The sequence below is a fragment of the Typopeltis vanoorti genome, chromosome 19, assembly GCF_054136105.1.
Source record: "Typopeltis vanoorti isolate ZY-2024b chromosome 19, IOZ_Tvanoo_1.0, whole genome shotgun sequence".
Lineage (NCBI taxonomy): Eukaryota > Metazoa > Arthropoda > Arachnida > Uropygi > Thelyphonidae > Typopeltis > Typopeltis vanoorti.
The window spans coordinates 15,650,469-15,676,043 of NC_143567.1; the positions used below are offsets into that span (position 1 = coordinate 15,650,469).

Consider the following 25,575-nt stretch of genomic DNA (forward strand, 5'->3'; position numbering starts at 1 on the left):
ACTTGGATAAAGGATTAAACCAAGAATATAATTTCTTGGCATCTTTAATTTATTTATAATATAACCAAGTGGAAAAACTTTCAATATCCTGATTGCATAACAATTCAAAAATCTTCACATTATATAGTAAACTAGTAGTGTCAGATAATGGAATGTTGGTAAATAGAGAAACAACAATCAAAACTAGCTAACACATCTGACTCTTGTATTTGAATATCCTTGATTTTTTTTTTTCAAGAAAATGTGTGAAATTCTTGGTGAATGAACTGGATTTCCTAATATGGGCAGTTAATATTTGTGATAGGAACTTAGCAATTCTATATGTGAGGAGTCAATACAATTCACAATGGGTCTTAATGAAAAATGAATTTTTGAATGAATTTTTGGTAGACCATATCTATTTAACTTTATTAACTAATAAAAATAAAAGTATTTGGAATGCAAGAAAACAAATCATATGCAGTTTAATGAATAGACTTTTAATTTCTTTTCAGCTACTTTCTCATAACTGTGTAAATTATGTTAACAAGAAAGCAATAGAAATACATTTTAAAATAGACACTAACCTGCACAAGCTGGAAACACAAATGCTGTCCCTAGTGCAGCTACAGGTCGCCACAGCCCATCTGTAGCACAAGTATAAAATTTAGGTATAGGCTGAGAAAATTCAAGTCCTTTATCACAAGTAATAGTACATACTTTGAAGCGGCCATTAGGGCCCCAATCTGAACAATGACGTTGGCCTCCTATAGGAGGAGGAGGCAGTGTACAGAATTCCACTATAAAAGAAAAATTATTAAGTGATTCTACTATGATCTTTTCCAGATAAATAATTCATAATTAGTGTATAAAAGTAATTTATACATTTAAATGTTCACATGTGCACATGTGAACTTAAGAATAAGTTTCATGCAATAAAAGTAATATATATACATATAAATATGTATATATATTTGTGACTTTATTATTAAAATATGTATATAAAAGAAAGATGTATAAAATCATGATTTACACCATCTTCCATATATTAAAGAAAAATCTCACACCACCTTAAATCTGAAATCAAAAATGTATTGGCATCAGTACTATTAAATTACTGAATGTTGATAATGTATATTAAAGGATAGATTTAAAAACTCCTTAGAGAAACTGAAAATGTATTTTTTCTGCACAATGCAAAATTTTCACAGTGTACACAAAGTCAGTTATAACAATAAGAAATTTTTTTTCTTTAGTATGCATTTGGGCATAGTTGCATTTTCAACAAATGCAATTAAGCACAAAGTAAAGAAGGATAAAATTCCAGTCCCATATATTATAAACATATAATCTGGGTAATTTGCAGTTGGCAAATTTGTACTTAAAAATGTAATATTTCAGTATAGTTTGTAGTAGTTCTTAGTGCTTTAGTTCTTGTGCAGTGTTTGAATAATGGCAGTAGCTGCAGCTCAATGGCTTATCACCAAGTCCTACCCTATTTAAGGATTACATTTTGCACAACATACATGATTTTGTGGTATAAGGTGCTTGCTGCATATACACATTCTGACAGTTAGATGGTATGTGGCAAGTGAGAAATCGGTGATTGCATATATGTGGAAAATGTAGAAAATGGAAAGAACTTTCTGATTTAGACATTAGTATAAGAGACCGTGGCAGCATTATGTCAGAAACAGGAGAATGCCAACCAAGAGAGACAAGTAGTGTAATCTAGGATGAGGATAACAAGCAGAATGTGGATGAAAATATAAGAGTAGGGAGTATGGTAAGTTTGAAACTTTGTGAAGATAGTGTTAATTGAGAGAATGAATGGTGAGTAAGAGTAGGTAGCTTGTAGAGAGAGAGAGAGAGAAAGAGATGTACTGAAAGAAGAAGTGGAATGCCGTGGGAATGAGTTGAGAAGTTTGAAAGTAGAGATTAGGTGACTGGAAACAATGAATGCAAACCAAATCAGAGTAGGAGTGAGAAAGAGTTATGGGAATGATAGAAGAGGAGAGAATAGGAGAGCCAGTGAAAGAGAGGGAATGAGAAAAATGTGAGAGGGTGCTGGAACCAGGGATGGAGAGATGACAGGACAACAAATAAATAGGGGAACAAAGAAAAAAGCGTTAGAGGAGAGATGATGAGGGATGCAGGTGAGCAAGGAAGGAACAGAGTGGTAACAAGTGTGATGTATGGAGACTCAATGATCAAAGATAGAATGCCAGAGGAGTATTTGCCTAGAAGAATGATAGATACTGTAACTATGGAAATTAGGCAAGGTGAAAGGGTGGATGAGATGACTGTGATGGTGGGAAAGAATGACCTGAGAGGCAGTGTGAATCAGGTGGCAAGAGATCTGAGGTTCATGCTTGAGGTTGTACAGAAGACTGAGAGAGGAAAGAGTGTGTGTTGCCGAGGTATAATAATGCAAAGCAAAAGAGAAGAGCATCAATAATGAGTAGTATAATAGACATAATGTGTCAAAAGAGAGGCTTGGAATATTTGGATGGCCTTTTAGGACAGAAAGGAATTATATGCGAGAGACGGCTTGCATGTGAATGAGGAAGGTCTAGGCATCAAGCGAGAATGCTGTTCTCTTTGAAAGTCAGTATATCAATGCAGGGAGACTAGAATCATCAAGGTAGATGGTAGCAGCCGTGGCCTCTTGTGGGAATAGGTGCTTGGGAGAAGAGGGAATATATTGGGTAATGCTGAATCCAGTGGAGTCTGCTGAGGATAATGATAGGTATAGAAACAATGACAATTAGATATTTAGACTTTCTTTTTTACACTCTATCTATGTCTGCCTTTCTGCTGGTATGCTTGCATGCACATGCATAGTTCATGTCTTTTTCTATGCCTTGGTGAGAAATACAAAATTTCTATCTCTAAACAAAGTGAATGAAATACCCTTTCACTCACAGTATTATTTAAAGGAAGTAACATGTTCAGGGTTAATAATTAATAATAATTAACATTCATTATTATTCTTGTGCTTCTTCTTCTACACAACATGAGTAAACTGTCAATACAGCTATTACAAGTGAAAACCAAGGTGTTTTTTTTTTTTTTTTTAGCAAAAATAATTATGCACCAAGCATCCCCCCTCCCTGCGAGTAGCTAAGGGCTACCGTCAAAAGGCAGATCTCTGCTCAATTCAGTTTATATATATTTTTAATATAAATATTATTTGTGACAGCGAAAGATTAATGAGATTTCTTGAAAAAAAAAAACACTACCTCTTTTCAAGGCTGTACATAACTGTCATCATCAAATTCCATTATGCACTCTCAAGGGGTGTACAGGATACTATAATAATATCTCATGATTAAGTTTGCATTATTATGCTTCACATTTAACAATTTTATTCCAATTTAATCTCTAATTTGTCAGCTCTTCAACTATGGCCTAATATAACATTTTTGGTCTTCTAAAGCACTTTTAACTGCAGCTATTCAAGATCTCGGTCATTCTTTGAGTCATTTTTACTACTTGGACACTAAATACCTGTTTCAAACAACCCTTCTTTGCTTGCCACCCATTTCTAAATGCTAACAATGTCAAGTTTCTGCTTAATATCTTCATTTTTAATGGTATTCAACCATATATTCACTCTTCTGATTTTTCTCAGAACTATTATAAGTGGTTTCTAGTTTCTGATCAACTGTTATATTTCTAACATAACTCTCAGACCCATGAACATCCAATTTAAGTGTTTTTGATTTCACTCTTATTTCATATAAATGTATCCAACTGGCTCTCCACCATACCAACTTTGTTTATTCTGTTGTCCATTTTCATATTTGCCAAGAATTGTATCTAAATAACATAATTTTCATCTTTTTATTGCTGATTTTCATACTTTAAACTTGTTATTCTATTCATTCAATTGAGTTATTCAATTCAGTTAGAGTACTGAATTGATTTAGGAATATAACATCATCTACATAAAATAAGGAGCTAAGTTGAATATTTCCACTTTTTGATATCATGTTTAGTACCACTTTCTTTCATAACAACACAATGAATAATAGTGGAAATAGCATGCATCCTTGTCTTACATTTGGTTTTACATATATTACAGCAGCTGTATATTTTCCTGCATAATTCTATTTACCCTATATAATTGAAGAGTTTTGGCACCTTATATTCTCTTTTTGGATCTACAATACTTGAATACAGATCTTTTTTTTATAATCATATCACAGGCAGGAGGTAAAAAACAACAACAAATATGTATCTAAAACCAATATAATTAGTTTTTATAGATAATGATGAAAAGCTTTTAACTATATGACATTCACTCTAGAGTTACTTCTGAATGTGTGTGTGTGTGTGTGTGTATATATACACACACATATATATATATATATACACACACATATATATATATATATACACACACATATATATATATATATACACACACATATATATATACACACACATATACATATATACACACACACATATATATATATACACACACATATACATATATACACACACATATATATATATACACACACACATATATATATACACACACACATATATATATACACACACACATATATATACACACACACACATATATATACACACACACATATATATACACACACACACATATATATACACACACACACACACATATATACACACACACACACACATATATACACACACACACACACACACACATATATATATATATATATATATATATATATATATATATATAGGACACACACACAGAGAGAGAGAGACCCTTTCAAAAATAAGATTAGAAGTGGCAAATAAATAAAAAAAAAGAAAACTTCAAGATTTTTCACTTATCACCTCTAATCATCCTGTTTTTAAGCAAGCCATACAAAAAAATGTAATTTTTAAAAAATTATTTATCTGTCTGATCTGAACAATGAAGGAATGGAAGAAATGTTTCAGAATTGGTTTATCTCCAGCATAGGCAAGCAGGTTTTTTGTCCCATAAATTCAAGAACATCGACACCTTGGAACCTACACTATTTCAAATAAATATATTATTATTATTATTTCGGGCAACTCCAAGGAGTCGACAGACTCATCGAGGGGAGGCCCTAACATCATGGCAAGAACAAATATTCGACATTCACACAGTATCTATCATACCTCGCCTTAAACTCATTCACGGTCATAGCACCCACAACAGACTCCAGCAGCTTATTCAACTCATTTACCACTCTCCAAGTAAAAAACCTAGCTCTAACACCTTTGTTAACCACATTCTTGCCCAGCTTCCATGTATGGCCCCTAGTCGTCCCACCACCAGTCCTATTCTCAAAAATATCTTCTGGATTGATCTCATAGAAACCTTTCAGTAATCTGAATGTCTCAATCATATCTCCCCCTTTTCTGCCTATCAACCAATTTTTGCAACCCACAAATCTTCAATCTGTTCTCATAAGGTTCATTCCACAGACCTGCCACCATCTTGGTCACTCGTCTCTGGATCCTCTCCACCTCCTCCCCATCAAGAAGAAACCCTGGCACCCATATCTGGGCACAGTAGTCCAGATGAGGTCTTATCAGGGCTCGATATAGAGGAACAATAACTTGTTTGTCTCTGCTTGCTAAAGTATTTTTCGGTAACCAAGTGATTTGATGAGCTGATTTAGCCACTTTTGCAATGTGCCTCCTAAGCTTCAACTCTCGATCCACCAACACTCCCAAATCCCTGGCCTCATCAATCTCCTGGAGTACGGTTCCACCAATGTGATATACTGCTGCTAATCTTTTCACTCCAAAATGCATAACCTTACACTTTGCCACATTAAATTGACATCCATTTTCCCTAGCCCAGTCCTCCAAATCATCCTGCAAAATTTTGACATCCTGTGCACTCACAATTGCTCTACCCAACTTTGCATCATCAGCAAACAAATGAACAGTTCCTCTCAGATCCTTTCCTATATCGTTAATGAACAAATTAAAAAGTAGTGGTCCAAGAACAGAACCCTGTGGCACACCACTAGTCACAAGTTGTCTTTTGGACTCCACTCCTGAATAAACCACTCTCTGATATCTCTCCATCAACCACCATCCTACCCATCTCACCAACCCTATATCCATCCCCATATGCTGCAGTTTACTAATTAGAGTTCCATGTGGTATCCTGTCAAAGGCCTTAGCAAGGTCCAGTAGAATCACTGTAAACCCATTACCCTTATCCAGCTATCACTGTGTTATAAAACGTGAGCAAGTTACTGAGGCATGATCTACCCTTCACAAAACCATGTTTCCCCCCATACAGTATCCCATTTTCATCTATCCAATCCTGTATTCTTCTCTTGACTAGTTTCTCCAAGACCTTGACAACGATTCCTGATATGCTAATCAGTCGGTAATTTACAACAGTAGTCTTGGAACCTCCTTTATGCAGTGGAACTATTTTCCCCTCTTTCCACCCCCCCCAGGACTAACCCAGACCCGAGACTCAGATTAAACAAAATGGTCAAGGGTACTGACAATTCTTTAGCCGCCTCACGTATGACACAAGCTGGTATACCATCCAATCCCACAGATGTATTGACATTGAGGTTTTGCAATAGACTACTCATCTCCACCTCATTCAACACAATTCCCATATAATCTATTGGTTCATTCATTTCTGCAATGTCACCACCTGGATGACAATGCAGAAATATGACATTGCACAGATATTATGTTGTGGTTAAGGACGATAAGAATGTGGCACTTGTCAGCTATCTCTTCACTGGATGCTGTTTATAATTAATGATAGTCTTGAGTTGGGGTGGCAACTGAACTGTTCTCTCAGTCTCCAAAAGATAGGGCTAGAAAGACAGCCTACTCCTTTATGGGGTAATAAAAGGCATAAACATTTTTTTTTGTTTTGAAGAAATGTTTATAAAAATTACTGGAAAGAGAAAGGAATTAATATTAACAGGAGTAGAACTCATCCCTGTAAGTTGCAAAAAAGAATGTTGACTGTTTATTCAAAGAGATGTTACATAAAGTAACATCCAATGGTATCATATATAATATTCTAATCTACAACTACTTGCTGCATGCCAAATATCAATAGGCGCTGCTCATGTGAGCAACTGCTTAAAAACCTGGGGGATTTCAAACAAGAAGAAATATTCCTTTGTGGGATGATAACAAAAGGGTTACTCAGAGAACTAAAGAGTTTTCTGAGTAAATGCATCGCAAACAATAGCCACTGGTGTTGCATAAAAAGTGGATTTACTTCAATTGCAGATGCTACTTCTCTCCAAACACCTGCCTATGCACACTACAAATTCCATATCAACACAATTATGGAACACTCTTTCCACATTTGGGAAGGTGTTGTTCCTAAAACTTCTAGAAATAAGAAACATTGTCCAACAGAGAGCAGTTGGACTAATCAATGATTTCTCCATCCAGCTCCTTTGTGCCGCTCTCTTCTGTGTGTGTTTGCTTGCTTGCTTGCTTGCATGGGCATTGTTCATTTGAGCTTACATCCTGTCCATCAATCATGAACATCATCCATTCTCAGCCCTACTTCAAAGGTGATCATATTCTATCTATTCATTTTTTTTTTTTTTTTTTTTTTTTTTTTTTGAAAGAAAGGATTCTGTCTATTCCTTGACTCCCTCATGGTTACAGTGTATAGATTGCTAGTATAAACTTCCAGTCATTAATATTTCCTTGCCTGCAATCCTTGTTATATCATATTTGAGATTATGAACATATTAAAAATCTATTCAAAAGCAATTTAAGCCCAATCAAATATAAAGATCACTTATCTTCAAAGTCTAGAAATCATCAAATTTGCAGAACTATGACTCAGTTGACTTATCTTATACTATTAATTAATTTAAAATGTTTGAATTTAAATTCCATGATTACAAATAGTAATCAGGCAACTACAATGTACCTCATTTAAATATTTATTAAAAATTTTTTATTTAAATTACAACAGCAGTTATTCAACTGATCAAAATTTACTACATTATTGAAGTCAAAGTAGGAAATTTAAGACACTTACTCAAAATATGAATGTAGAAATCACAGTGTGCAGAATTTCCCTCCATGTCTCTGGCTACATACGATAAATGATGGCTGCCTCTAGTAAGTAGTTGGCCTGAAACATATTAACCAAACAAAGTTAGGAAAAGTAAACAACAAAAATTAATTATCAAAAATTATCATCAAAAATTGATGATAATAGGTATATTTAAGAAAGTGACAAAAGCATGTTTACCAGGTGCAAAGTTAAAGATGTTAGTGAGGCTGTAAGTATGCAGAAGAAAGAAGTGATCGAGTTACTTGGTTTGGAAGGGACAAATGATTTGAAAGGCAAAAAATATGCAATGAGGGAGAATATGAAAGAGTTGTTATAAGAATTAAAAACGGAAGAGTAAGAAAGTAAAGATTGTGAGTCTGCTGCCTTGGTATGATAGAGTAGAATTGAGAAGAATATGATTCCTAATGAGTCATTGAGAAGATTGTGGAAGGAGGAATAGTATACAGGAAATTTAATGGATGAAAAAGCCTGTATATGCCTGATAGACTACAGTTGAATGGGTTTGGAGTTGATGCTTGTAGAAAGTGTTGTTCAGTAAGAGTTTAGAAGTACAAAATTAGAGAGAGACTAGAGGTACTGGCAGGTGGGGGGAAGCACTGAAGCATGTCTAGCACCTCTGTGACAAATGAGCATGAGTGCAGGAATGGCTTTACAAAATAGCCACTCCTGGGATTGATGAGTAAGTGAGTGGGAATAATTGTAAAGAGCTGGGTGAAGTTTTCTAGGTTTCAAATCTGAATGGGCAGGTAATGACAATGTGTAAGGGTGACTGTAGGCCCAAGGGGCCGTTGAGATACATGTATATGAATGCCCCAAAGTATCAGAAATAAACAAGAAGAGATTTTGGTATTGTCAGCTCACCTTGGCCAAAAATTATTGGCATTAGCAAGACCTGATTGACAGAGAATGATGTAGTTATAGGCTTAGAATTAAAGGGAACACAGAGGAAATAGAGTAGGAGAAGGTGTATTATTAATGATAGCTGAAGAACTTCAACAATCTTAAGGAAGATTGTAGATCTAAGGGAAATGGTTCATTTGAGGCTGTATGGTGTGAGATAGAGGCCAATAGGATAAAATGTTTTGTTGGTTGCTGTTATGGCCAGTAGGAGGAGAAATGATTGTGGAAGAATGACATTGTGGGATAAAAGTGGGAATAGATTGACTGATCCAGTGAACATAGCGGAATTGTTCAATGAACACTTTATTGGAGTATTTCATCCTGGAGGAATAAATTTTAATACTAGATGGATAGGGCAGGTTCGAGGTTTAGAGATACAGGAGGAGAGTGTGTTCCAAATACTCAGTACTCTGGATGTTAGTAAAGCTGTGGGACTAGATGGTATTTCACCATGAGTTTTGAGAGAATGTGCTAAAGAAATGACAGCTGCTTTGACCTGGCTTTTCAATGAAAGTCTAGCTACAGGAAAGGTGACTAGTAAATGGAAGGAGGGTAAGATAGTACCATTGCATAAGGGAGATAGCAAGCTGGAAATGTCTAATTATAGGCCAGTTTATGTGTCATCAGTAGTTATAAAGATCGTGGAGAAATTAGTGAGGGACCATACAGAACATTGGGCAGATGAGGGTAATGTTATCTGTGAGAGTCAACATGGATTTGTTAAGGGGCCCTCTTGTTTTAGCAATATGATAGCCTTTTATAATAAAGTTACAAGAGCAGTAGATGAGGGAAAAGCATATGCTGCCATTTTCTTGGACTTAGCGAAGGCATTTGACAGGGTGTCACATGATAAGCTGGTATTTAAGTTGCAGCACATGTGTATGGATGTCAGGTTGGTCAACTGGATTCAGGATTGGCTGTCCGATAGGTATCAGAGAGTTGTGTATGGTGGGGCAATATCAAGGAAGCAGAAGATTACAAGTGGGGTTCCACAGGGATCAGTACTGGGACCTGTATTGTTTAACCTTTATAATAATGACATTGTCAATGGATTGCAAGGAGATATTCAGTTGTTTGCAGATGATGTGAAGCTGGGAAGGGTTATCGGCAATAGTGCAGATGTGGCAGTCCTGCAAGAGGATTTGAATAAACTAGACAGATGGGCAAATGAATGGGGATGTTGATTTAATGCAGCAAAATGTAAAGTCTTGAAGTTTAGGATCCATCGATGGGAGGATGCATACTCGATTGGAGGAGCTATACTGGAGGAAGTAGGGGAGACAAGAGATCTGCAGGTAATGATTGATAGAAAACTGAAATTCAGGGAGCATATTGCAAAGGTGGCGAAGGTAACACAGAGGACTGCTGCAATAATAAGAAGGATGCTGACCTGCAGAGATAAAAGAGTTATCATTCCATTGTATAAGACCATGATCAGACCACACTTAGAATATTGTGCTCAGATTTGGTACCCAGGATTTGAAGGGGATAAATTAATTGTGAAAAGGGTACAAAGGCAGATAACAAAGATGGTTTCAGGACTGTACAATGTTAGTTATGAGGATCAGCTGAGGGAAGGAATATGGACTGCAGAATTTGGTGGGTAGAAGAAGGAGAGGTGATATGATTGAGACTTTTAAACTGTTGGGAGGTGATTTACAGGATTGACACTGGGTAGTTCTTTCGCTTGGTTGAATAGCGGGAAGGAGTGATGACAAGGGGCCATCCCTGGAAGTTACTGAAGGAAACTTTGAGCAAGAGGGTGAAGAGTGGTGAGAGCGAGAATGGTTAATGAGTTTAAGGAGTGGTATGATAGACTTTGTGTTTCCTAGGAAGGACCACCCGCTATGAGGCTTTTGACTCCATGGAGGCCTGAATAATAATAATAATAATAAACCTAGGGGTCCAGAAAAAGATGCAGATGACATGCATCATCAGATTAGCATGAGTGCAGGCCGGGCAATTATCATCAGAGACTTGAACTATGAATTCCAATCTATATAGAGATATAGATTGGAAGGAGGAAACGGCATGTGGCAAAATGGAAATGGAATTTATACAGTTACTAAGGGATAATTAGATGAAACAGCATATGATAGAGGGGTCTAGGGATTTGAGAGCATTGTATCTGGTAACAGCAGCAGAAGATCTATCTATAACTACATTAGCAACTCAACCTCTGATTGGGGAAAGTGACCATATAGTTTTGTTCTAGGAAGTTGCTCAACATATGGAATTTTCAGTCAAGAAATCATTTATGTGGAACTACAAAGTTGGCAATTATGACAAGCTCGGGTGGCACCTTGGAGCAGTGACATGGCATAAGAAGCTACTAGAATGAATGTCATTAATGTATGGGATGTGGTCAGAGATTGTTTGAGCAAAGCAGTATCAGACTGCACACCCAGAGTCAGGAAGATAAACTGAGTAGAGATTAAGTAGATGAGTAGTAATATAAAGCAGGAGCTGAAAAAAAAAAGGATTGTGAAAGAAATACAAACAAAAAAGTGATCTGCATGTTTATGACCAATATAAAGCACAAGCTTTCCACAATAACCTCCAGGAGTCTCGGTTTCTTGCATGGCTAGTGAGCTGTCTATATGTTTATAATCCAGAGTTGACCTTTATAGATGTTATCCTTTTAGTTCTTGGTTTTCTTTTTTTTCGTATCTAATGTTGCATGAGCTTGAGGTAGCCTTTTTGATAGCATTTTTTCGACATGTCCGTACCATTGAAGTTGTCTTCTTTTAATCTTTTCTATTATAGTATATAAACACTATGATGTTTTTTTAAATAAGTAAACATTGTGAATGCATGCCTACTCATCAAGAATATTTAAGTTCAATTTTGTTTCTAACCACATCTTCAATTTGAGCTTGAACTGTTGTTGTTGTCTTGACCTTTGAAGAGCCTTAGATGTTTCCGTGTGCTCCTTGAACTGCTTTGGCTATGTCAATGATTTTGTTTGTATAGAGCTGTTGTTCAGGATTACGATCTATTTCTTGCAAGGCTGTTGAAATTGCTGGACAGGTAAAGATATGAGTGGGTGTCAGTTCGGTATTGGGGCAGTTGTTGCAGTTTCCATACGTTCTCGTATCATCTGTATTGATCTTGAGCTTGTACTCAAAAAATTATTAGGTTTCTCATAACATCAGAACCTGCTCTGCAGAATATAACTGCCCTAATCTCCATTGCATATGGAGATAATTAAGTCTAATCGAATCAAAATCATCTCAAATGCTCATGGTTTTGCTGATGACCATATCAGGTGATTGTCAGACATTGAAATTTAATCAATATGGAGAGAAAGATAATTTAGAGGTGGGGGATACATCAGAAGCAACAAACCTTCTGTCTACTCTCTGTGCCATTTATTATTATTATTACAGTCAACTCTAAGGAGTCCATAGACTCATCGAGGAAGGCCCTAACATCATCAAGAACAACTATTTGACATTCACACAGTATCTATCATACTTCGCCTCGAACTCATTTACAGTCATGGCAACCACAACAGACTCTGGCAGCTTATTCCACTCATTCACCACTCTCCAAATAGAAACCCTTCACTAATTTGAATGTCTCAATCATATCATTCCTTTTCCACCTATCAACCAATTTCTGCAACCCACAAATCTTCAACCTGTTCTCATAAGGTTCATTCCATAGACCTGCTATCATCTTGGTCACTCGCCTCTGGATCCTCTCCACCTCCTCCCCATCAAGAAGAAACCCTGGCACCCATATCTGGGCACAGTAGTCTAGATGGGATCTTATCAAGGCTCGATACAGAGGAACAATAACCTGTTTGTCTCTGCTTGTTAAAGTATTTTTCAGCAACCAAGTGATTTGATGAGCTGATTTTTGCCACTTTTGCGATGTGCCCCCTAAACTTCAACTCCCTATCCAACAACACTCCAAAATCCCTGGTTTTGTCAATCTCCTGGAATACAGTTCCACCAATGTGATATACTGCTGCTAATCTTTTCACCCCAAAATGCATAACCTTACATTTTGCCATTAAATCGACATCCATTTTCCTTAGCCCATCCTCCAAACTATCCAATTCATCCTGCAAAATTATGACATCCTGTGCACTCACTATTGCTCTACCCAACTTTGCATCATCAGCAAACAAATGAACAATTCCTCTCAGATCCTTTCCTATATCGTTAATGAACAATTAAACAGTAGTGGTCCAAGAACAGAACCCTGTGGCACACCACTAGTCACAAGTTGCCTTTTGGACTGTACTCCTGAATAAACCACCCTCTGATATCTCTCCATCAACCCTATATCCATCCCCATATGCTGCAGTTTACTGATTAGAATTCCATGGGGTATCCTGTCAAAGGACTTAGCAAGGTCCAGTAGAATCACTGTAAACCCATTACCCTTATCCAGTTCAGCCGTCACTATGTTATAAAACGTGAGCAAGTTACCGAAGCATGATCTACCCTTCACAAAACCATGCTGTCCCCCATACAGTATCCCATTTTCATCTATCTAATCCTGTATTTTCCTCTTGACTATTTTCTCCAAGACCTTGATAACGATTTCTGATATGCTGATCGGTCGGTAATTTACAACAGCAGTCTTGGAGCCTCCTTTATGCAGTGCAACTATTTTCCTCTCTTTCCACTCCCTTGGGACTAACCCAGACCTGAGACTCAAATTAAACAAAATGGTCAAGGGCACTGACAATTCTTTAGCCACTTCATGTACGACACGAGCTGGTATACCATCCAATCCCTCAGATGTATTGACATTGAGGTTTTGTAATAGACTATTCATTTCCACTTCATTCATCACAATTCTCATATAATCTGTTGGTTCTTTCATTCCTGCACTGTCACCACCTGGATGATATACTCTTGCAATTCCACTCGCTCAGCAATTCCACTGTAACAACTGATTCGGTTACCTCCCTACCATCGGCATTCTTTAAAATCATTCTGCTGTATACCTTTTTTCTTTTACTTGCAACATATTGAAAAAATTGTTTGGGATTCTCTTTAGCCTGCATGGCTAATGTTCTTTCATAATCCGTGTTTGCTTTTCTTACCATACTCGTTACCCTTCTGGCCTGCACTTTATACTGTTCATGTGCCTGTCTGTCACCTTTCTCTTTAAATTCCCTCCACAGTTGTTCCTTTTTTTGCAGCTCAAGCTTAATGGTGTTATTCATCCATTTAACCCCTACTTGATTTATTATTCGGACTCTAGGTATACAGTCAGTCATTGTCTCCTGCAAGCACTTCTTAACCACCTCTCATGCATGATCAACATCTAGCCCTTGCAGTTGTACATGCCATAGCACTGAACCAATTAAACTCCTAAGCTTGTCATACTCACCAGCCCGAGAATTCCACATGTACCCTGTCTTAATTGTAAGTTCCACACCTTTAGCCACCTCCCAAGTTAAGACCCTATGATCACTCTCACCAATTGGTGGCAATGTGGTCATATTTGTTACAGCCAAATTCTCAGATGCAATTACTAGGTCAAACACTCTCTGACCCCTAGTATTTTCATTACATGCTGTCGCAGATAGTTATCCCTTAATAACCGTATAAAATCCAATTCTTTCCTTCCATATGTCCTCTCCTCTTTCCAATCAATGTTACCATAGTTGAAATCTCCCATAATAATTACCCTCCTTCCACTCATTCTATTTGCTTATGCATACTATCTCCACCATCTATTCCATCACCTGGTCTATAGCAGGACCCAACTGTATATTTTGTTCTGCTAGTCTCAATCTCACACCAAATAGCCTCAAATGTGCTCTTTTCTCTATCCTGCTGTTCAACTTCTATTCTCCTTGGCTGCAGCTCATTAGCTATCATCAATAACACTCCTCCCCCCCATTTTATTCTCCCTGTCACTCCTGAACACACCATACCCCTCACATTCAATCCTACTTGCTATATCATCTTCTGTCATGTTCCACTAATGCCAATAACCTGTGGCCTGGAAGCACCAACCAAGGCCAAAAATTCTTCCTTCTTGTTCCTAATACTTCTGGCATTAGTATACATGAATTGCAGAAGCCCATTTGTCCCATCCCTATTTTGATGCCTTATACTAACTATCCCATTCTGATTTGTTGCCCTTCGTACTTGCTCGGGCATATTACACACATTCATGCACTCAACTGTCTCCCTAAAGCCTGCATATCTACCCCCCCCTTAATAACTCTAGTTTCCCTGATTCTGGACATCCGCTTCCACTTCATTCAACACCTTTTCAAGTCTCCTTACACCAAATCCATTCAAATGCAAACCATCCATCTTATATAAATCCTTTCGCCCATCGAACTCTCTCTCCACACGTCCACAAATTCCACACCACTCCTCATGCATAATCCGTGCATAAAGTCATTAGCAATTTTGGCCCTCCTTCTATACTCTTCACTGTCATACCACGGCAACAGACTCGCCATCCTAACTCTCTCACTCTTCTCTCATGCTACCTCAAGTAATTCCTTCAAGTCCTCTCTCATAGCCATTTTGTCTCCTTTCAAATCATTCGTTCCTGCTACTACTATCAATTCTTTCACCCTCTGCTTTTGCATTCTAATAGACTTGCTTACATCCTTAATGTTTGCACCAGGTTGGTACGATTTTGTCAAACTCTCATCCCACCTCTTACTAAAGAATCTCCATACAATACTCGCTCTTTCATTTTGTTTACACTCACAATCATACTCTTATTTTTCTTTTCATACTTTTGGCATTTATTAGTTGGTACGCTTGGTAAACATTTTTGCAAATGCTCCAGCTGCCGATTATTCGCCCTATGTATCGCTCCATGCAACCATGCGATCTCACTCATTGCATCTATCTCATCATTTTTATTATCCGTTAAACCATTCATTCGTTCTGTATTTGTACCTTCATTCTCACTTTCAACACCGCTCTCACAGCTATCTGGTACTACCTTGCAATTACTAATCATACCTCTCATATCACTATTTTCTACATTCCGACTTTCAACAACGATATCACTCTCATGACCTGAAACACACTTTAAATCCTCACTTTCCTTACACTTTCTGCACACATTCACTCCACTATCATTGTCTAACCTGATTCCAACCACTCAATTCAAAGCACACATCTCACAAACAGTGCATTAAATAAACTCCTTTATATTAAAATTTTTGAACAAAGATAGTGATCTCGATGGCATTGTTTTCCTTCTTATTGGTGCCATGTGCACGCTATCAGTTGTATCTATCGAATTACTAATTGAAATAACTCAGAAAACATACAAAAATCACACAGACACGCTAAGATACGATAAGTAAACAATACTATGTAAGATTAGAGTAAATTTACCAATTATTACTTAAAATAATACTTATCTTTTCAGGAGCACTCTACATACACTACATACCATGTAGCCCTCTCAATTATTCCCTCTCTTATTACTACACTTATTATTATTATTATTATTACTATACGACGACTTGGTTGACTGAGTGATTAGCGTATCCGCTCTTCAGCCAAAAGGCTGCAGATTCGAATCTCGCCGTGGGCATGGATGTTTGTGATTGTCTATGAAAATATTAGTGGTCATGGTCGGCGGTAGATGGTGTTGATGTAGATGATGAAAGTAGTTGTAGTTGGTGGTAGAGATGGAGAACTGTGGAGTAGGTGCCCTCCCTCGATGAGTCTTTGGACTTCCTGGAGGTGTCATGTAATAATAATTATAATATATATATATTTTTTTAAATTTTAATTCATTTTATTTTTTAATTTGAGCTCTGTTTTCTACATCAAGCCATCATTAAATATAAATAAACGGCTGCAGTTGCTACGGGTAGATAATGAAAACTGATGATTAATCAAAATTTTCTATTTAAATGTTATGAAAGGCATTATAAATATATGTATTTATAACAAAATTATACACATATACCAGGCTTCAGTCCTTTGTGTTCAACAACTGTAAGGAATGGAAGAGAATCTTTGAACACTGGCTCTTTCCAGTCAACATAAACACTAGTATTTGGAGTTATGATCCATATATCTGAAGGACAGTTTAGAACTTTAGGTGAAGTCTTGTCATGCTTAAGAAGAGAACAGTCTTCTCCTGCATATCCCATTGGGCAGACATGCTCTCCACAAGCCCCAGGACCTTCTCTTTCAACAGTTCCATCAACTCTACATATTAATAAAAAATACCAACATGATTATAATTTCAAAAATGAAAGAAAAAGGCATAGTTCATGAAATACATGATGGTTTCTAAAGTATTAAATAAATGTCATGTTTTTTGGAAATTCAAATACAAAAGTGAAAGATATAAGAAAGCCTGCTACAAATGTTAACTATAAAAAAAAAAAAATTCAATAACATATTTGTTTTATGAAATGCATATAGATGTTATATTTATATATATAATGACACACACACACACACACACACACACACACACACACACACACACACACACACACACACACACACACACACACACACACACACAAACTGGAGCAGTCCTGCAATGCAATCAATTTCATAATCATTACTTTATTTGAAGACAGACATTGGAAGGTGCTTTGGCTGCCATATGTAACTAAACAACTGAATCAAAAAGAATTAAAAACACTATTTCTCAACTAATGGAAACCTGTGCACTTTGACAACAAAGTTTCAAAAAGCATCTGCTTATTACAAACCTCCCTACTAACCAAGTTACTATGGCAATGCGGTATTCTAAAAGATATCTATCCTCTTAAGGACAAGTACTTCACTTATGACTGAAAAGGTTCTAAAACTTGGTCATTTTAAATTTTAATGGAGACACATCAGAGACCAAAGGAAACCAGTATTATGGACAGTTGTTGAAAAATCATACAAAAGTACTCTGAACTGAAGGTCAGTTAATTAGCTTCTACAAAGAGTACTTAAAGCAAAAGAATTTCGTATAGTTATGGTCAAAGATGTATCAAGGAATTAAAAAGAAGAGGGAACATAATCATAAAATGCATATCTACAGCCAAATGTTATACATATGTCATATTTTTATTTAATTTTCTTTTTTTGTAGGTGTCTACAAAAATGCTTGTGAAAATTGCGCAGAATGAACATAATCATCAATCTTTGAAACAAGAGTCCTGAAACATTTCTATTGAGAGCATTTGCTATATAAAATTTTATTCACCTACTTTCCAACTCTCCAATTACATTTATGGAATGACTGAAATTATCAGTCTATTTTATATATCATATTTGATTTAATTATTTTTTTTTATGTGAATCCTACCAATTAAATATTAAAAGTCTATAGTGTATGAGTGGGCTGAGAGTTTGGAAATCTGGAAATCATGTTCTTTAGAAACCAACCATGGGTTACTTTCAAGTGACTTCAGTCCTCCAATAAGGATGCTGGTCTTGAACTAGGCTATGAACATCATCTACTACCTAAAGACATTCCCAGATATCTATGCCACAATAGGATTCATATCCACAGCCTGGGTCAGCAAGCAGAGATGCTATCAACTCAATCATCCATAGCATTTCCAGTAATAATATTTCAGCACGGAAAGTATTTTATATCTATCTACCCCTCACACCATAAAAAACGAGCAAATTATAAATACTTCATTAACTAGATGGAAAGTTCTCGTTTTTGAAATATGATGAACTTTTCTAAATTTAACTTGGTTTCATTATTAACTTTCAAATTTTTTTGTGTCATTTTCCTTCATAACAAACGTGAAATCTTTACTATGAAGAAAATAAAAAGCACAAAACATAGTTTGCAAAAGTAAATTATTTTAATATCAAAATATAAATATAAAAATATATTTTGTTTAATTTGATTTTGAAGACTTCTGTGATATGAGAACATAATATTATTTAAGACTGGTATGCATACCACATAAAATGAATAGTCAGAAAAATATTTTTATTTAACACTATCAGTTTCGTGAAAAATTATGGTTCACCTCATTAGGAATAAATGGTGAATAAATAGACAGTTAAGCTATAAGCATGTTTGAAAAGGGCTGACAATGGAAAATGGCATGTATTATGTTGCATCTTGATGGTTAGTCACATGATGTGCATCAGATTTTTTATGCACAAAGATAGATTTGATGTAAGGTCGTTCCTTGTTTTGGTTGCATTGGTGTGGTTTTTTAACAATTTATAAGAATTTTGGAAAACTCTGAAGTAGAAATTATAATTCATGTAAATCATTTGTTTGTTACCACAACACTTGGTCTGGGATTCTGTTATGTGTGCTGCTATTTCTGATTTGTTTCCTTTTTTTCTACACTTCCTTAACCTCCCAAACAGCTAGGACGTCTATAGACATCCAACTAAATCTGGATATGTTTCAGCCCACCTGTTGAAAGAACCTGGATAAGAAGTGCAATTTGACTGTCATGTCCATTAGAAAGTGTGATAAATCCTCACGCTGAAGAGAACAGTTAATCGGATTATCTCGCATTCGTAGCTGCAGTTGCCTATAACAAGAAATGCACTTCCTTGTTCCATGCTGGGTAACTAGGTTTTAGTTATATAGGATAGACTAAAAATAGAGAAATTATTTATATTTTTGTTTTCTCTTTTTATTGTACAATACAATTTTAATATCTGGACAAAATAAAGATCTTGTATAATTTCTTCACTTAAATATTGCCTTACCTTGGAGAACCAATTTAATTTTTTATTTTTTTGCACTAATTTTTTTCTAATTGCTTACTAGAGAAAAGATTTTTCTTTGTTCTCGAAGAAATTAATTAATAATTATTTGAAATAGTCTTTTAAAAAAAGAAAAGAAAACCGGCTGCCAACGTTCCAGTTTATATTATTTTTATTTTTGTACAAAACCATCGAAATCGAATAATACTTCACAGATTTCCTTTAGGACATGCTTGAGCAACTTTGCTTTATAGAGAATAAGATGAAATTCTTTAATCATATTACTAAATTTTTTCTTCGTGTTGTATAGTAATCTACTGTTCTTTGTACTTTCACTTTCTTGGTTTCCTTGTATAATTGGTCATTACAAAATGAAATTAACAGTTATGATTTAAATTTATATTTTCTGCATAATTCAGATATTTTATTCTCCAATTTTTAAAGTAAGTGATACATTTGCTTAATTTTATCATTCAAAATATGTATATCAAATGTGAAATTTCATTTCCTTTCACAATAGAATTGAACTTTATTTCACCTCTGATAGTTTAACTCCCACCCTGTTGCATTACTTACTATCACACACCCGAAAACTGTTATGAAACATAGGTGCAGTTTTTATTTAATTTGTTATTTTTCTCTAGTAATTGTTCCACATAACTTTAATTTTTCGATACTGAAACTATGTGGTGATTATTATAAATTAGCAAATTATAAATCAGAAAATATAGATATTATTTCCTGATTATTATAAATCAGGAAATTATGTGATATTGGGATATAGGTGAAATTAATATTTAAAATCACTGTCATCCTTCAAATGCAATATCAGAATAAAGAAAGTGGAAAACCAAACAAGAAATTTCTGCCTGTAAAATATTCAGATATTGCTTGAGGCTCTTTAGTGTGCTGCATGTTCTATTGTTCTGTTTCTCAGTGGGGGTTAGTAATCTCCATTAGCTTTGAGCTGGGCAGAAACTGAATTACTGGGCAGAAAAGAATAATTAGTAAGTATATTCAAGACACAATTCATTTACAAGATGGCAAGCAGCAGCAGTAGCAGTGACACTCATGGTAAGAAAAGAAAACTTCATGGGATGCAGAAAAGTTGGAGCCTTTGCCTTTCGAGCAGCTCTTGTTCTACCGATGAGGAGAGAAATCTTTCTAGCTCTGAAGATTGCGATTCTGCCTGTACTTTAGATATGTCTTCGTGCAGAAAATGGGTGATCACCACTGAACGTACACCAGCTTATCCATGGTTTCCCTTCATAGGTAAGCCAGGAATTACTGAAGACTTTGACTCCAGTAATATTTTAAGCTCTTTCCGTCTATTTTTAGATGATGATATTCTTTCCTTCATAGTGGAACAGACTAACTTTTATGCTTGCCAACAACATCAGCAAGTTGAGTATACAGGTCCGCATTCTTGCAGTAAACTTTGGAGCCCGTTAGATATCAACATGCTCCTTACATTTATAGCACTCTTGATTGTGCAAGGTATCATGAAAAAGCCCGCTCTCGAAAGGTATTGGTCTACAGACTGGATTCTGAACACAACCCAATGTTTCGTGATGTTATGACTGAAAAACAATTCAGTCTCATCGTGAAGTATTTGCATTTTCAGAATAATGAGGAATACGATCAGGCAACACATCCTTGCCCAGTCCTCGACAAAATTTATGATTTTCTGATGAAAATCCGTCAGAAATGTAGATCACTCTACATTCCTGAGAGAGACTTGAGTACCGATGAAAGCCTTATGCCATTCAAAGGTAGACTGAAATGTAAGCAGTATATTCCCAAAAAGAAAGCGAAGTATGGAGTAAAATTTTTTTTGCTTTGCGAATCAGAAAGTGGATATCTGTGGGATTTCAAACCTTATATGGGAAAGCAAACTGTAATCGAGCATGATAAATATTCGGATCTCCCCTTGTCGATGCGTGCAGTAATGCAGTTACTAGACCCTTTACTTGGGAAAGGTTACTGCATTACAATGGATAATTACTATATGTGTCCTGAACTCGCTGATTTGCTTTTACAGCATCGTACAGATAGTTATGGTACTGTAAATGCAAAAAGGCGAGATATGCCTCCAGATCTGGCTTCAGGAAAGCTATCGAAGGGGGAAATCCGAGCTTATCAGCGAGGGAAAGTCTTTGCACTACGTTGGAAAGACAAAAATGATGTTTTTCTGCTGTCTTCCCTGCACAATCCATCAACGGAATCCGTGGAGAAGCATTGTTTGAAGAAAGAAAAACCCATTGCTGTGTGTGCATAGAACGACACTATGGGTGGAGTCGACAAGTGTGATCACTAGCTATCATTCTACTCTGTAATGAGGAAACAGCATAAAAAATATTACAAAAAAGTGTTTGGACATGTATTGGATTTTGTTATTTGGAACAGTTTCCTCCTGCACAAGAAAAAATGTTTGTCTACCATAACATATCTAGAATACAGAATAGAAATTGCAAAAGCATTGCTGCATGCATATGTGCCTTCTTCAGCAAGCAAAAACAGGAAATCCTGCCAGACATCTGAGGTTGAACGCTGCTAACTCCAACCATTATCCCAAAAATCTACCACCAATGGCTAATAAAAAAAAAAACCTGCACACAAATGTTATGTATGTAATAAAAAAAATATCAGAAAGGAAACAAAAATCTGGTGCCCTGAGTGTAAAACTGCTTTGTGTGTTTACCTTGCTTCAAGGTGTTCCACACTGTTCAAGAATTTTAAATTCTGAACAGTATGAAATGTTTTCAAGGCCATCAAAACAGTCCTTTTCAGGATTACAAATATTGATAGAGGGATACCTGAATGTACTGTTTCCTTTTCATCTTGAAGGCTAATTTAAGTTCTTTTTATGACACAGAATGATATTTTCGAAGGAATAAAATATAAGAGGAACTGGAATAGTCTTTCCAGTTCCTCTGGAACTGAAGAGTATTCCAGGTAAAGTATTTCACCAAAACAATAAAAAATAATGAAATAAAATCTACCCTATATATATATATAAAATGATAAGCCTTTATATGTCATGTTTTTCAAAATGTTTTGAAACTCAGGGGCTACCCTGAGTGTCGAGTCTTCAAAATTCGAGTCATCAGAATTCAGGGGCAGAACCCCATTTCGAGTTATTACAATTGAAGGAGAACTGGCCAACCAGACTGGAACACGGGGGATTGGGCATAGCCCCCTAGTTAATAAATGAAATATATAAATAATAACGGGAACATTTTCGCCTTGCCAACACTCAACATTGATGTGATATGGGTTCCAAATTTCTTGTTTTGGAGATATATATATATATATTACAAAGTTTTGTAATAAAAATTTCTGCTACAATGAAGTTTGACATAATCAACAATATTATTACTACCTTATTTCTGTTTCTCGTGTGGGAGAAAAACGGTAAAATGTCACTATTATAATTATATGAGATGTTATAATGGCAAAAATAGTAAGAAAAAAGTCATTTGCACTTTCTCTTCAAAACACAAAGAAAGAACATTGTAAATTCAGCCAGTGGAAAAGAAAATACTACATATTTTTCTTCTGTTATCTGATTTTTTTTCTTGTAGTACAAAGAAGAAATCACTGCATATAACATGGAGTCTGCAGGAGGGAAAAATCTGGAAATTGGTTACATTATAACGAATAGAGAAATCATGTCGGAAAAATTATTCACGTAAGATTCTAATCTCAATAGACATAACATTCTCTTCTAGATTACATATCTAAAGTAACTGAACCTTTGCTACTATTTTACACTAAAATGAATGGGTATGTTCCCCAAGTGATTTACGTTTGTAACAGCTGTCTTATGAACGATTTATGAAATAAATTATCTGAAATATCCGCAGATTGATTAGGTCTATACCCCCCCCCCCCCCCAAAAAAAGAAGATTATGAAAAGCATATGCACCTTTTCTGTGAAAATAATTCAAATACTCTTTTTCAAGATAATTGTATGATTTAATTTTTAATTTTTGATAATAAAAGTGAAACTGATCATTATAAATTAAGCAATTATTTTGGCATAAATAATATATAAGCATGTAAACGAAATGTCAGTATTTCTGTTAGGATATATGTAATCAACAATCGAAAAGGAAACAAGACATTCTTGACATATTCTGCACTACAGCCTGAGGCACTTTAGTGCGACTTTAGTGTTCTCCCCTTTCTTCTCAATAGCACTGAGTAAGCCTTCAACTTTTCCTCCAGCTAAGAGGATATTACCAAGTCTTTATAAGATGTAGAATATTTCAGAAATAGCTTCCAGCAGCAGAAGAAGTAATATTTAGATTTTTTAAAGAAAAACAAACAAAAATAATACTACTGAACTTTCTTTTGTGTGGTATGCATATAAACAATTTTGCATGGTGAAAATATAGCATATTATTTCTAAAATTTCACATAATTTTAGCGGAGAGTAGAACAGCTGGTTTTAGATTGCAAATAAATAGAACAGAATTAGAAGCTTCACAGTACAATCTGATCTGATTGCCGTATATCTTTTGTCAAAATGGTAAAATGAAGTAATTGATTTTGAATGCTGTCTAGAAAAGCTTTCAAACCTGTATAGAAATTTAGAGTAGTTATGCAATTGAGTTCCAGGAGAGGATAAGGAAGTGGGGGGAAGCATCAGAAAATCTTCAAAATGAGCAAAAATTTTGAATCATTCCTTATATGATATTTTTCACATTATATTTTCAACATATCTACAAGGATATGCACTAGATATTATCGTAATATGCATAATACAAATAAATAAATAAATAAAAGACAAAGGCAAAGAATCACTGCTAAAATATCATTGGATATAAATTTTTGATACCACAAAGACACAATCAGAAACCGAGTAATGCAATTTAGCATTTTAACATTTTTTTTTTATTTTGTCTTTATGAAGAACAAAAAATCGTTTCTAAAACTGAAATGTGATGATCCATATAATACTATTTGGCTAGAAACGAAAGCAAAAGAACATATTTATTTCCATAAATATTATTTAAAAATATAAATATTTGACATAACATTTTCAAAGCAAACATTTGGAAATTCTGAAATTCGAAAAAAAAATTATTCAATTATTATACGTAAAGAGAAAGAACAATCAGTGCAACTCTTCCGGTGCACTGATTTGTAGAATAAAATACACCAAATTTGCTATCACTAAATAGATTCATTGCAAAAGCTGATCAGTGGTCATTTCAGGATTGATTTTTTTCGCATATGTGAAATTCGTTTCAATTTTTGGAAAGAGACACAATAAATCATTTTAGAGGCAAGAAAGGTCAGATAACTTATGACAGTAAACGAAATTCTAAGCAACACAATAGACGTAAAGACAGGGGGACACAAAGGTCACTCAGCAACATTTAATCCACTAATGGCTATAGAATAGCCGTAACGAGAACAGCGGAGGAAGGTAATGGCATGATAAACGGCAGAATGCCGACGAAGTTTTGATCCATGAAAAAAGCTAGGGAGAGCTGACTATTTCATCCACACCAGCCGGTTGGGAGGTTAAAATGTTCTGATGTATCTCTCTTCTGACCTGCTATCTGTGCTACGCAACATATCCACAAGTACAAGCAATCTTCTAAACTTCAGCTTTCTTAAGTGGCAAGTGGAGAGGTTTTGGAATCTTGAAATCAAGACTTGAAATCTTGCATGGCAGAAAGAAGGCAACTTTAATTCTTTTCTGACATAGTATCTTTGGTATCTTGAACACTGATGCTTTTTAAGTAATAATAATAGTATCAACAACATCTTCTTCAGATTCAGGAGAACTTTTATGAACAGAAAGAGAGAGAGACAATGGGCTCTCCATTGTTCACCACTGCTAACAAGCTTGTTCATGGAGTGGTTTGAGAAAAAAGTCTAGACGTCTCATGAAGCACGAGCTAAAATGTAACTATTTTATCATATTGTGTTTCTGTTCTGATGAGT

General features: G+C 35.5%; 1 protein-coding gene across 1 annotated transcript in view; it reads right to left on the reverse strand.

Annotated features, from left to right (window-relative positions):
* LOC150095877 (uncharacterized) overlaps positions 1 to 25,575 on the reverse strand; it is a 710,412-nt gene that overhangs the window by 168,577 nt on the left and 516,260 nt on the right. The window contains exons 41-43 of the mRNA XM_090409554.1: positions 16,880 to 17,124; positions 8,015 to 8,110; positions 567 to 779 (exon numbers count right to left, since the gene is read on the reverse strand). Of these exons, the coding sequence (XP_090265680.1) occupies positions 567 to 779; positions 8,015 to 8,110; positions 16,880 to 17,124 (554 nt within the window). The remainder of the gene's footprint in view (positions 1 to 566; positions 780 to 8,014; positions 8,111 to 16,879; positions 17,125 to 25,575) is intronic.